This window comes from Leucoraja erinacea, chromosome 9 (genome assembly GCF_028641065.1).
Source record: "Leucoraja erinacea ecotype New England chromosome 9, Leri_hhj_1, whole genome shotgun sequence".
Lineage (NCBI taxonomy): Eukaryota > Metazoa > Chordata > Chondrichthyes > Rajiformes > Rajidae > Leucoraja > Leucoraja erinaceus.
The window spans coordinates 20,157,152-20,171,719 of record NC_073385.1 but is presented as its reverse complement, the minus strand read 5'-3'; the positions used below and the strand labels follow the sequence as shown (position 1 = coordinate 20,171,719).

General features: G+C 49.7%; 1 protein-coding gene across 3 annotated transcripts; it reads right to left on the bottom strand.

The window, feature by feature from the left end:
• Positions 1-4,321: 4,321 nt before the first annotated feature.
• gstz1 (glutathione S-transferase zeta 1) lies at positions 4,322-14,518 on the bottom strand. 3 transcript variants are annotated; one of them, XM_055640278.1, is made up of 10 exons: positions 14,367-14,518; positions 11,853-11,966; positions 11,414-11,465; positions 11,021-11,088; positions 10,075-10,155; positions 7,532-7,657; positions 6,736-6,814; positions 6,226-6,278; positions 5,149-5,198; positions 4,322-4,533 (listed from the first exon to the last, which is right to left on the bottom strand). In XM_055640278.1, the coding sequence occupies exons 2-10, from the start codon at positions 11,877-11,879 to the stop codon at positions 4,413-4,415; spliced, it is 657 nt and encodes a 218-aa protein (XP_055496253.1). In that variant the 5' UTR covers positions 11,880-11,966; positions 14,367-14,518; the 3' UTR covers positions 4,322-4,412. The 3 variants fall into 3 exon arrangements, with proteins under 3 accessions (XP_055496253.1, XP_055496254.1, XP_055496255.1); XM_055640279.1 differs by lacking the exon at positions 14,367-14,518 and adding an exon at positions 14,189-14,270; XM_055640280.1 differs by lacking the exons at positions 11,853-11,966; positions 14,367-14,518 and adding an exon at positions 11,583-11,647.
• Between the last annotated feature and the right edge of the window lie 50 nt (positions 14,519-14,568).

The window sequence follows — 14,568 nt, the reverse complement described above, 5'->3', positions numbered from 1 at the left end:
GTCTAGCTTCGGTTTAAACCAGCATCTGCAGTTCCTTCTTACACACTTCAAATCTTTTGTTCATCCAACCCTGCTTTTTGACCCTCTGTGGCAAGGTAAACAACATGGCACCTAAGGCAAGCACATAGCTGGGTAGGTAGCCTGGAACAAATAGGGATGTCGGAAGCCACTGCCATTTTTCTTGGATCAATGCTACTTTTTCTCATTTTGATGAACCTTAATTACTCATTCTCTGCTGACCCAATATTTCCTCATTGCCAGTTTAATAATCTGGCACTGACCTTCTGAATCTTCTCTGGACCCTCACCTGCGCAATCACATAATTTTCTGCAAGTTTTCTTTCTGAATTGGTACCACAGCAAACTCACGTTGTCGTTAGGGGATGTTGGGCAGGAGGCTGCAGGATTTGGACTCGATGGGGGTGAATCAATGACATTGATGTTTCCACAGAGTGTGGTGTGTAATATGGAGAGAACCTGCAGTGGCTGGTGTTCCCATGTACCTGCTGCCCTTCTCCTTGCTGGTGAAGGCTGTGTCCAGGAGTTGCTGACTGAAGAGCCCATGTGTTTAACTGCAGAACATGTTGTAAATGAGCCCTGCAGCATTGGTTATTGTGAGGGGCAGTACCGAGCGACAGATGTATCATTCTGATGGATGGAGTACTTGAGGGATATTATTTGCAGATGCCTTTTGGCCACTCATTTCCTCGCGTCAGTACGTTACGAAGAGTTACCTGAACGTAACCACCAGCATCTGTATGAAAGGAATATTACAGAGCCAGGGTGCTTCTGCATCGTCTGGTGAGTGTTGCATCAACTACCATCCTTAGAAAAACATAGAAAGATACAAGATACATTGATTTGTCACATGTACCAATTTGTACAGTGAAATGTGTGGTCACCATACAGCCATACGAATAAAAAAAAAGCACAGAACACAATAGTCTTTAACATAGACATCCCCACACAGCGGAATCAAAGTTTCCCACTGTGAGGGAAGGCTCCAAAATTCAATCATCCTCCTCTGTTGTTCACCCGTGGTTGGGGGGCTCCTGAACCCCTCGCTGTCGCCGCTACGGGCGGCCCGATGTTCAGGCCCTCTCGCCGGGATGATGGAAGTCCTACGTCAGAACGGGAGAACCATTACCGGAGTCCGCGGCTCCCGAAGTCCACAGGCGGAAATGGGTGGAGATTCACGCTGACGGCCCTCGGCAAAAGGTCCCAGGACTCTGCCATGTTAAAGTCAGCGCCGCATGCGCTGGAGGTTCTACAACCCACCGCTCCGCGATGTTGAAGCAGCTGGCCCAACTCTCCGGAGCTTCAAACAGCAATCCAGGTAGGCTGCGCCGCTGCTGAATCCAGCACTGCGCCTCCGCTGAAGCTTTGGCCGGTCCCCGGCAGGAAAGGCCGCGCCAATCCAGTTTGTAGACAGGGGGCAAGGATGCGACTCAAAGAATAGTCACATCCTCGCCAGGAAGTGACTGGGAAACTTACCCTACCCCCTCCCCCACATAGAAAAACTCAAGAAACTTCCAAAACATACTTTTAAAACGGAGTAAAAATTTTTAAAAGATAGAAAAACAGTCTGTAGGCAGAGGCTGCCATCAATGCGGCGCCCCTAGTGGCTGCAGAAGTAGGCCATTCGGCCCTTCGAGCCAGCACTGCCATTCAATGTGATCATGGCTGATCTTCCAAAATCAGTACCCCATTCCTGCTTTCCCCCCATAACCCTTGTTTCCTTTAGCATTAAGAGCTATATCTAACTCTCTCTTGAAAACATCCAGTGAATTGCCCTCCACTGCCTTCTGTGGCTGAGAATTCCAGATTCTCTGAGTGAAAAAGTTTTTCCTCATCTCAGCCCTAACTGACCTACCCCTTATTCTTAAACTGTGCCCCTGGTTCTGAACTCCCCCAACATCGGGAACATTTTTCCTTCATCTAGCCTGTCCTATTCCTTAAGAACGTTATATGTTTCTATAAGATCGCCTCTCATTTCCCCTTCTAAATTCCAGTGAATATAACCCAGTCGACCCTTGACATTGCACTGCTCCCTCAGTACTGCCCAGCCAACCCATGAGGGCACCAATAGACTGATGCCAAGTAAGAGACGTAAAGAAAGGAGCAGGCATGTTGGAGTGCTTCTCATCGAGCTCTGACAGTAGTGTATGGCAAGCTGATGAAGTCTACAGGAGTGCTATGTTTCAACAGCTGCAACATTGGGCAGGAAACAGCTCATCTGCACTGGAGGAGGTCTGGAGCAATGTTATACAGACAACACAAGTAGATTGAGTGGTAAAGGCAGCATAGAGCATGCTTGCCTTCATGGGTCAGGATAATGTGTATAAGAGATGGAAAAGTCATGTTGTTGCTTTAGCCCTTTGGTTAGATTGCATTTGAAATATTGTATGCAGTTCTGGTCGCCCCATTACAGGAAGGATGAGAAAGCTTTGGAGAGGATGCAGAAGAGGCTTTCTGGAATATTGCCTGGAACACAGAACACCACAGCACAGGAACAGGCCATGTAGCCCACAATCTGTGCCACACATAATGCCAATCTGTTTCAACATACTTCTTGTATATTCATGTGCAGACCAAATAAGCCTCAACACTATTTTATCTGCTTCCACCGTCACCCTGAATCAGGTACGCACCACTCACTCTCTAAAATAAACACTTTGCACCTTTACCCCCCCCCCCCCCCCTTCTGATCTTAGATATGCTGCCTAGTATTTGACATTTACACCCTGGGGTAAAAAATACCTTCATTAGAAAGTATGAGCTATACGGAGAGATAGGACAAACTTGGATTGTTTTCTTTGGAGCATTTGAGGTTGAGGGAAAACCTAAGAAGTATATAATGTTGAGAAGCATAGATAGGGTAGACAGAGGGAGAAATGTCAGACTAAAGAGTTTAAAGTCAGAGGGCCAAAGTTTTAAAGAGACTAGACTAGGTGGGACCCGTTGACCCCGTCTTCCAACGTGGTGGGGGGGGGGAGAGGTCCAACCTCCCCTCCCCGATCGGCCCTCCCCACTCCCTGCCTTGTGCCCAAACACCAGGATCGTGGGACCAAAATGCAACCAGAACTTGATGAGCAGCCCCTTCTGATATTGGTTGAGGGGCAGCAACCTCGTTACCGTTGGCAACGTCCTATTGTGATGTCATCGTGGCAGTTGACAGCCAGCTTGAGCGCCCATTGTGATTGGTGCACTGTGAGAGGCATTGTGACAATCATCACTGTGAGGGCTGGAAGCTGTCTGTGAGAAGGTGGTTTTGGCTGTTTTTAAAAATTTCAACGATTAATATCTTTGGAAATATAGGTGGAAATGCGACTGGAAGATGTTTATCGCCACCCGTGGGGAATTGTGAGTAGGATGTGTGAATATGGGAAGGCTGTGGCCTAGCGTTTGGAAGAATATAGGGATGAACCAGATTGACACGCGCACACACACACAAACAAGACGAAGACTTTTAGTTATATAGAGATGTGCAGGGCCAGTTTTTGTTGGGGTGATGGTGTTTAAGGGGTTTTTAGATGGTACAAAAACAGGTAGGGAATGTGGGATATGGATCACATAAAGGCCAAAGTGTAGTTAAACGGTATCATGTTAGGCAGACATTGTGGGACGAAGGGCCTGTTTGGTTCTAGTGAGCCAGACCCAACCCCCTGCATGGTGACCAGCCCTGCGTAGGAAGGAACTGCAGATGCTGGTTTACACCAAAGATAGACCTAAATGCTGGAGTAACTGCAGGACAGGTAGCATCTCTGGACAGAAGGAATGGGTGAGGTTTTGGGTTGAGACCCTTCTTCAACCAGCCCTCCTGCCCCCAGCCTCTTTACACTTTACATCCTGTCATTTTCAGATTCAGCAGCGTGACTGCACATTATTCTCTCCCCCTGCCTGACCAGATGGACAACCTGGCCAGCAACTGGGGGCTGTTGCAGCGTCACTTTCTTCTTTGAATCAAATAAAGGTCATTTCAATCTTTACCTATTATTGATGATGAAAATGATGAGAGAAATTCACTCCACCTATTGGTATAACTTGCCATTATTAAGTTTTCAACTGTCAGTGTCAAAACTCAGTGTTGGAGGAAGTCTGCAGGTCAGGCAGCATCTGTGGAGGGAATGGACCCATCAGTCTGGAGAAGGATCCTGACTGGAAACGCACCTGTCCATTTCCTCCACAGATGCTGCCTGAGTTCCTCCAGCACTTTGCTCAAAGTTGCAGTGCCTTGTGTCACTAAATATAGTTCAAAGTGTGACCAAAAACCTGAAGAAAGAGGCAAGAGTTTTTATTGTTAATGACAATATAACATGAAAGGTGTATGTTTTTTTAATAAAATGGTTTTATTTTTCAAAGACCAGAAGTGTGCTGGTATTTAAGGCAATGCCCGTGACCCTGCCGCTGGGCTCAGGCAGTCAGAGGGGAGTCGGGTTGGCAGGATGGGTGACTCACTTTGAAGGGCTCCAGTTCCAGGAGGGAGGCGTTGATCTTGGTGATGGTGGGAAACGGAGACATATCCACCTTAAACCTGTAGGTGAGAAAGCTAGGCATCAAATCTAACTTGGTTTGTAGGTGAGGGAATGAGGTGACAGCTCGGGCTTTGATGGATTGTGCCTTGGACATGTGGTTGTAAAATCACAGCTACACGGGAATGAATTGCTCTCTGGTGATCAATTCAAGTAGATGGCATGGTCGTGCCCCTCCACTCCCACTGCCCTGCACTCACCTCCATGTGTCAAATTAACCCACTGACCTGGGAGAGAAAGCGGAGCACCCAGGGCACAGGGAGAATGTCAACTCCACACAGACAATACCCAAGATCAGGATCAAACCCAGGTCACTGAAACCGGGAGGCAGAGGCTCGCGTATACAGTATGTGCTCCCTACTTGCCTTTAGGTGAGGAGAGAATGGGCATGATGCACAGAGGAAGAAGCTGCCTCCATAGCAACATAAATGGGTGAGGAGAGAGAATGAATGAATGCAGTCGTAATACCCATTACATCACCATGAGAGCCTTCAGTGACAGTTTCTGCTGACTTACAGGGTGTGTGTTGAGGAGCTCATTGCAGAGCCAAGCTGTGGACTGGGTTAGCCTGAATATTTCTAGGCACAGGGTCAATCAATAACAGGTTGAAGCCTTACCTAATCGCATTGTACACCTGAGGGACCAGGCACAGGTCTGCCATCGTCACCTAGAACACACAAACTGCGTTACTGGATCAGACTGCGCGGCCCTGGCTTAACAACCCGTGCAAACCCCGACAACCCGATCCTGAGCCAGCAACAGCATCCATGCTGACCAAATTCAGCTACCCCAGTTGGTCTTAGATGACTCAGTAGAATGTTGCAAGTTCAAAATACACCCCTGTTGCTTCAGTGTATCACCAAGGGAGGAGGGCCCTCGAGTTGTACAAGATGTTGGTGAGTGTACTTGGAGTATTGTGTTCACCCTGCCAGAGGATGGATGTCATTAAGATGGAAACAATGCAGGGAACATTTGTGGATGTTGTCAGCACTCGAGGGCCTGAGCTATAGGGACCAATTGGCAGGCTAGAACGTTATTGTTTGGAGCACAGGCTGAGGGGCGATCTTATAGAGGTGTATGAAATCATGAGGGGAAAAGATTGGGTGAATGCACAGTCTTTGACCCAGGGCTGGGGAATCAAGAACCAGAGGACATAGATTTAAGGTGAGAGGGGAAAGATTTAATAGGAGACTGAGGGAGGGACAACCTTTTCACACAGGGTGGTGGTGAGTATATAGAAGGATCGGCCAGGGGAAGTGGTTGAGGCAGGTACTATTACAACGGTTAAGACGCACTTGGACACATACAATGATAGGAAAGATTGAGGGATATTCAACCAGAAAATGTCTCTCTAGAGGCTGCCGGACCTGTTGAGTACCTCACCATTTTAGTTTTGTAGGAGCAGTGTGGAATGCATCGTGGGGAAGCTTCTAAGAAACACCAATGCTGAGAAAGAGTGCATTATTAGCTCAGTGCTGGTGGAAAGGACTCGTCAGGAAACTAACTACCATAAAACCCAAAGGCCTGGTGTTAGTGAGGAAGCTACCAGAGTGAGGATGTTGACCAGTGATGTTCCCTGTCCTGAGTGTAGGCTGGGTCTGTGAGGAACACTGGGCTTGGCCTGAACTCAGTGGCCACAAGCAGACTGACCCTAGACCCCAGACTCTATGTCCAGTCAGTACGTCTATACGTACCTCGTCACCAACACAGAACTGTCCAGATATTTGCTGCAGCAGACTCTCCAGAGCTGAACAAAGGAAGGTAGGCAGTTACAACCTTGCTTAATAACGTAGTTACATAGGATCTTTAGTACAGTAAAACACCTCGTTCAAAACATATGGTTCAAGGCCCTCTGGCTGAGAACCTGGTCAAGGAGGGCAAATAGGCGGGTATACGGAACGAGCTACCAGAGGATCTAGTTGAGGCAGGTACAATAATATTTAAAAGACATTTGGACAGGTACATGGATAGGGAAGGGCAAGTGCAAGGAAATGGGATTCACTTTGATAATCATCTCGGTCGGCATGGGCACGTTGGGCTGGAGTACAACTGAACTAACGCATGGGAAGCTGGACTTTGGAAGAGTTTCGAAGGTTGTGGAGGATTTCACTGTAAAGGGTGTGAGCAGCAGAAGAGATGGGGAGGTGGTGAGGTTTTGAGCAAGGGGAGCTAGAATGTTAAACAGCACGATCGCCTCATCTCACCGTGCAGCCCTTTGGCGATGAAGTGTTGGGCCCATTCCAGTTTCTTCTCTTCCCCAACCTTCTGCAGCACACAGAGATTCTGAAACATCAGACCATACCATGACTGTTCATCGATACAGATGGCAAAACATCAAGCTGAATGCTTCTGCCCGACTCGACCAGCCTGCTCTGGGCATCACCCACAACATGACAAACATGGCCACTCTCTGTGCTTGGCACACGGACACTGAACGGCAGGAAGCGTCCGCAGCCTGGGATCCCTCGTCGGGGACCCCCGGAGAAGAAGTTCCCACCGCCGGTCCGCGGCCAACTTCTACTGCGGGCACGGTGGGGACTTACCATCAGGAGCGGGGTCCCTTGCCGGGGATCCCTGGAGGGCAGCATCGACCGCCGGCCCTGTGGTCTGCGGTGCTTCTGGCTGCGGAGCGGTGGGAACTTTAAATCTTTGACCACCAGCCTACGGCCTACACCAACCTGAAGCCGCGGTCTCCGGTGGGGGAGGCACCGTTTCAGGACTTACCTTGACTTTCATTCATCTGGATGCCCGCAGCAGTAGCTGCGGAGGGTTGAGGTCCCGACCACAGGGGAAAATGGAGGAGGACTAGCCAGATTTTGTGCCTTCCACCACAGCGATGAATGCTGTGGTGGATGTTTGTGTTAAATTTTGATTGTGTGTTCTTTTTCATTGCACCGCTGCTGGCAAATTCATTTCACTTGCACTTTATGTGCAAGTGACAAATAAAACTGATTGTATTGTATTGTAAGGGCGAGGGGCAAGTGCAAACCAAAGCCGTACCTGCAGGGGCTGGATGCCAGAGGTGATGTGATCAGAGATCATCCGGACCTGGGCACGTTTCTTGGCATCCTTGGGCAGCAGCCGTGGGTTGGGCCTGGTCTCTTCCAGGTAATGGATGATAGCCAGCTACAGCAGCAGAGAAAACAATCTTCAAACTAACAGCAGCGGCCCACAGGGATAACAACCGCCCTGAGATGGTGTGAGGGAGAGGCAGACCTGCCTCAGAATCACACGCTGGTAAATGAGGCCTCGACTCCCACACCACCAGGCGCAGAAACAGCTACTTTCCTGCACCCATCATCTTCTTGAACCCACCTCGACAATGGAATACTACTAATCAACTCGTCTTGAGGGAGTGCAGCGTAGGTTTACAAGGTTAATTCCCAGGATGGCGGGACTGTCATATGCTGAGAGAATGGAGCAGCTGGGCTTGTACATCTGGAGTTTAAAAGGATGAGAGGATATCTCATTGAAACAAATAAGATTGTTAAGGGTTTGGACACGCTAGTGGCAGGAAACATGTTCCCGATGTTGGGGGAGTCTAGAACCAGGGGCCACAGTTCAAGAATAAGGAGTAAGCCATTTAGAACGGAGACGAGGAAACACTTTTTCTCACAGAGAGTGGTGAGTCTGGAATTCTCTGCCTCAGAGGGCGGTGGAGGCAGGTTCTCTGGATGCTTTCAAGAGAGCTAGATAGGGTTCTTAAAAATAGCGGAGTCAGGGGATATGAGAAGGCAGAAACGGGGTACTGATTGGGGATGATCAGCCATGATCACATTGAATGGTGGTGCTGGCTTGAAGGGCCGAATGGCCTACTCCTGCACCTATTGTCGATTGTCTTCTAATTGTGTCTTGCACTCATGTTTCCTTTGTATCTTGCAGAATTTGAGCAATTTATCTATTTTTGTATGTGTGTGAGTGTGTTGATGCTGCAAGCGGGATTTTAATGATACCTGTACCTCACTATACTTGTGCTATTAACATTTGTCTGTGTAACGGTGGGACTGTTCGAGGGAGGTCGGTCGAACTAACGCTGCTGCTGGTGACTAGCTCAGATTAACCGCTTGATCAGGTCTTGTCATGGAGTAACAAGGTAAATATTAACACTGCAGGTGACAGGCCTTGAGCTCCTCGCTTGGGCAAAGTGCAGAATAACAGTGTTTAAGAAGGAACTGCAGATGCTGGAGAATCGAAGGTACACAAAAAAGCTGGAGAAACTCAGCGGGTGCAGCAGCATCTATGGAGCGAAGGAAATAGGCAACGTTTCGGGCCGAAACCCTTCTTCAGACTGATCGGGAGCGGGAACAAGAAAGGAAAAAGGAGGAGGAGCCCGAAGGCTGGGGGATGGGAGGAGACAGCAGGGCGACTGAGGAAGGGGAGGAGACAGCAAGGACTAACAAAATTGGGAGAATTCGATGTTCATGCCCCCAGGATGCAGACTCCCCAAACGGAATATGAGGTGCTGTTCCTCCAATTTCCGGTGCTGCTCGCTGTGGCCATGGAGGAGACTCAGGACAGAGAGGTCGGAGGCGGAGTGGGAGGGGGAGTTGAAGTGCTGAGCCACCGGGAGGTCAGCTGGGTTATTGCGGACCGAGCGGAGGTGTTCGGCGAAACGATCGCCCAACCTTCGCTTGGTCTCACCGATATAGATCTGCTGACATCTAGAGCAGCGGATGCAATAGATGAGGTTGGAGGAGATGCAGGTAAACCTCTGTCGCACCTGGAACGATTGCTTGGGTCCTTGAACGGAGTCGAGGGGGGAGGTAAAGGGACAAGTGTTGCATCTCTTGCGGTTGCAAGGGAAAGTGCCCGGGGAGGGGGTGGTATGAGAGGGAAGGGAAGAATTGACAAGGGAGTTATGGAGGGAGCGGTCTTTGCGGAAGGCAGATATGGGGGGAGATGGGAAGATGTGGCGAGTGGTGGGGTCACGTTGGAGGTGGCGAAACTGATGGAGGATTACCTTTTGTATGTGACGGCTGGTGGGGTGAAAGGTGAGGACTAGGGGGACTCTGCCCTTGTTGCGAGTGGGGGGGATGGGGAGAGAGAGCAGTGTTGCGGGGTATGGAAGAGACCCTGGTGCGAGCCTCATTTATGGTGGAGGAGGGGAACCCCCGTTCCCTGAATAATGAGGACATTTCAGATGTCCTGGTGTGGAACGCCTCATCCGTGGAGCAGATGCGGCGTAGACGGAGGAATTGGGAGTAGGGGATGGAGTCCTTACAGGAAGCAGGGTGGGAAGAAGTGTAGCCATGGGAGTCAGTGGGTTTATAGTGGATGTCGGTCAGAAGTCTATCACCTGCAATGGAGATAGTGAGGTCAAGGAATGGTAAGGAAGTGTCGGAAATGGTCCAGGTGTATTTGAGTGCCGGATGGAAGTTAGTGGTGAAGTGGATGAAGTCAGTCAGTTGTGTGCGGGTGCAGGAGGTGGCACCAAAGCAGTCATCGATGTAGCGGAGGTAGAGGTCGGGGATGGGGCCCTGGTATGTATTGAACAAGGATTGCTCGACGTAACCGACAAATAGGCAGTAACAAGCTATCCTTACCGACTGGGAGAGAGTGATCCCATCGATGAAGAGCGCTGGCACCTGCTTCATGGGATTCAGGTTCTTGAAGGAGTCGGCATGCTGCAGCCAGATGGGAAGAGACAGATTTAAATGGTGCTTCACCATTAGCTGGGCAGCACAGCAGCTAGAGCTACTGTCTCACAGCACCAGATACCTGGGTTCAATCCCGGTCTGTTTGGATGGAGTTTGCACGTTCTCCCAGTGACTGCTTGAATTTCTTCAGGTGCTCCAGTTGCCTCCCACATCCCAAAGACTAATGGGTGTATAGGTTAATTGCCCTCAGTGTGTAGGGAGTGGATGAGAAAGTGGGATAACACAGAACTAGTGTGAACAGGTGATAATGGTCAACATGGAATTGGTGGGCTGAAGGGCCTGTTTCCATGCTGTATCTCGAAACTAAATTAGCTAACACCTTAACAGTGCCAGCTGCCTTGAGTGTACAGAAACAACCTCACAGCAGTGTTCAAATAGCAGGAGAACTCAGCCCACACCTGGGTGATATCTATTCCTCAATGTTGTTTAAATGGTCTGTGTACTACTACACAACTATTAGCCAAGCTGGCGGGGTGTAAAACACAGTGCTGGAGGAACTCAGTGGGCCAGGCAGCATCTGTGGAGCGAATGGATAGACAACGTTTTGGGTCAGGACTTCAGATTGATGGAGTAGGGGAGAAAGTTGTCAAAGTGAAGTCGGGGGGTGATGAAACCTGTTGTGCTAAAATGCAGAAGTGACTGTACACAGGAACTCCTTCAACCTGCTCGGCCCTTACAACGTGAGGTATTCTAAAATGGCCAAATATTCGCTTGACAATGTTGTTTAGTTTAATCTCAACCTTGCCTCTTGTTTTTTTAATGGTGTACACGAATAGTGAGGGGGCAGGGAAGTAACCGGACTGGGTGACAGGCCGCTGGGACTGGAGGTTACCTGCTGCCCTCCGTCTTTGATCAGATTGACGGCAACCTGTTCGTATTCAATTCCTTTGAAAGCGAGAGCTGAGGGCACAGAGACAAAACACATCAGAAACTCGCTAAAGTTTCACTTCCACCCTCTGTGCCAGTTACAATCCAGGGCAACCTCAACACCACTTGAAGTGTTGTTTTTAAATGTTTTTCAAAAGTTAATAAATTGCTGCAGTTGAAATCTGGATCATCTGCTGGGCGTCACTCCCTCCCCGTCCCCCCCTTCCTCTCCCCCTCTCACAGACAGACACGCGGCCAGACGGACGGAGACACGACGTCAGACGGACGGAGACAGACGGCCCGAGACAGACACGCGGGCAGACGGACAAAGACGCGCAGGCAGTTGTTGGACACTCACCAATGCGCACTCTCCATGAGCAGGAGCTCCTGAAGTACGAGTACAACGCAGGCTGGAAAAAAACAGCAGAGAATAACCATGAAATTCAAATGCATTCACACAGAGAGTTGGGCACACTCCACGGCTGCTAGGCCCTGATGAAGATAACCGCTGCTCTGTCTATACTAACTTTACGTGTTGATGCCATCTCCTGCTGTGCGCACTCTGAGAGACGTGCAAATAAAATAAAACTGTGGGTGGCCGACAGATGGACCAATCAACCAGTCACAACACACTCCAGCGGTTAAAGTTCACTCTACTATCGGGCAGATGAACCTTATACCAGAATATTAAATGGGAAGGATTGGAGTTGTTTCTGTGCTGTACGACTATGACGTTATACTGGGCCCCACTTGCTCCCAGGTCTGCATTCTCTGGATGGACCAGGCTGCGTACAAACCTGCATCTTTGCTCGTTGTGTCTGCATACATCCACAAATCTTCACATCTTGCACAGTGTCCCTCGGGAGAAGGCGAAGGATCTGGATTCCTTTAACCCACTGCCACACGCGTCCCTTGGAAATAAACCAAAGATAAGCTAACCAAGATCGTATCATTAGACAATAGACAATAAGTACAGGAGTAGGCCATTTGGCCCATCGAGCCAGCATCGCCATTCAATGTGATCATGGCTGATCATCCCCAATCAGTACCCCATTCCTGCCTTCTCCCCATATCCCCTGACTCCGCTATTTTTAAGAGCTCTATCTAGCTCTGTCTTGAAAGCGTCCAGAGAACCTGTCTCCACCGCCCTCTGAGGCAGAGAATTCCACAGACTCACACTCTCTGTGAGAAAAAGTGTTCCCTCGTCTCCGTTCTAAATGGCTTACTCCTTATTCTTTAAACGGTGGCCCCTGGTTCTGGACTCCCCTAACATCAGGAACATGTTTCCTGCCTCTAGCGTGTCCAAGCCCTTAACAATCTTATATGTTTTAATGAGATATCCTCTCATCCTTCTAAACTCCAGAGTTTACAAGCCCAGCTGCTCCATTCTCTCAGTTTATGACAGTCCCGCCATCCCGGGAATTAACCTTGTAAACCTACGCTGCACTCCCTCAATAGCAAGACAAGTTGATTAGTAGTATTCCATTGTCGACTAGGGCTTCTTCAGACTAGGGCTTGCAGGATCTGTAGGATAACAGTTGGCCCTGTTCCTCCGCTCCATATACTCTTCCCTGAAAATTACGTTATTTTTGATTGCTTACTTCCCTTTCGAAAACCCTGATTTAAGGCGACAAGAGTCAGGAACTCACTCAGTCTCAGAGAAGGCAGCAGCATCTACAGTGCAGAGCCACACAGTAACAGGCCCTTCAGCCCACTATGTTAGCACCGAGCATGATGCCAATTTAATTAATCCCATCTATCTACACATGTTATGTATCTGGATAACACACAAGGTTTCTCACTGTGACAATAGGAAAACAACTGCAACATAGGCACAACACAAATATAGTTTGAAGAAGGGTCTCGACCCGAACCGTTGCCTATTTCCTTCGCTCCATAGATGCTTCCTCATCCTCTGAGTTTCTCCAGCATTTTTGTCTACCTTCACAAATGTACTAATCATGTCCCATGGAACTGTTCTGTTGCTCATTTAGCCATTTGCATTACTACCTCTCAGCACAAAAGGGGTCTCTACACAATTATGCGAACCTGCTTATTACCAATAATGCAAGGAATTCTTTTAGGCTCCACATTATTTTTCAAAACTGAAAAGGTCACCTACGTCAATTCTGCGAATTCTTCACATTTTTACACATGAAATGGGTGGGGTCACAGTACACTTGCAATCAGTCCCCTAAATAAATACACAGTCATACTCGATCAGTTTCTGGCTTGTCTAGATACCAGTGTGTTCTCAGACACACACAGCCCAAGAACCTACAGTACCTAATAGGAAAATGACCTCCCAAGGAACAGCAGATGTTGGTTTAAAAAAAAAAGACAAAGTGCTGGAGCCACTCCGCGGGTCAGGTAACATCTCTGGAGAACATGGATAGGTGACATTTCAGGTTGGAACCCTTCTTCAGCCTCCCACCTCAATGAATAAATTCCCTGCACCTAACATAATTCAGCATCATCCTCATCTCAAGGTCTATCCACAGAGATGATCATGATCTAATCAGAGGTCCCCCAAAAAAATGTACTGGCAGATCAGATAAATGACCTTCAGCAAAACTAACTTTAGGATAGGTTTAAAGGGATGTGGGCACAACGCAGGCAAGTGGGATAGGTGTAGATGGGGACAGTAGGGACGAGTTGGGCCGAAGGGCCTGTATGACATTTGCACAGATATAAGGGTTGGGGGGGGGGGCTGCGGGCCAAACCCGGGGCACATGGAACTAGCCCAGAATGCCAATTCGGTCAGCATGGTCAAGGCGGGCCGAAGGGCCTGATTCCCTGCTGTGTGACTGCATGTGAGCATTCCAGGCGGCGAGTTAGCAGGGACGCGAAGGGCGGATAGGCCGCCCCGTCTCCATGGAAACGGCAAGGCCTGGCGAGGGAGGGAGGGAGGGAGGGAGGGAGGGGAGAGGGAGGGAGGGAGGGAGGGAGGGAGGGAGGGGGAGGGAGGGAGGGGAGGGGAGGGAGGGAGGGAGGGAGGGAGGGAGGGAGGGAGGGAGGGAGGGAGGGAGGGAGGGAGGGAGGGAGGGAGGGAGGGAGGGAGGGAGGGAAGGGAGGGAGGGAGGGGGAGGCAGGGAGGCAGGTAGGGATGGAGGGGGGCGTGTCCGCCCCGCACCTGCAGCCTCCGGCCCGGCCCCGCACTCGGCGCCGGCGATCAGCGTGACCACGCCCCCAGTGACGCCGGAAATACAAACCCCAGCCAAGGTCTCCCGCCCCTCGACTGATTGACAGCTCCGTCCGCCAATCACAGTCATCCTCGGTGGGCGGAACTTCCCTTCAAGTTGACAATTTACCGTGTAGCCGCACAAAAGCTGGTGTTTTGACCGTGAGTAGTTTCTGCGCTGACGGCCTCGAGTCTACGCTGACAGTTTCAGTCACAACCTGAGGTAAAACCCGCCTGGAAAAGGGCGAGGACTGCGTTTAGTGAGTCAGCGCCTGCGTGTGACAGACAGGGGTGCTGTCCAATAGCAGCGCGGATTGGGAGATTGACGTGGG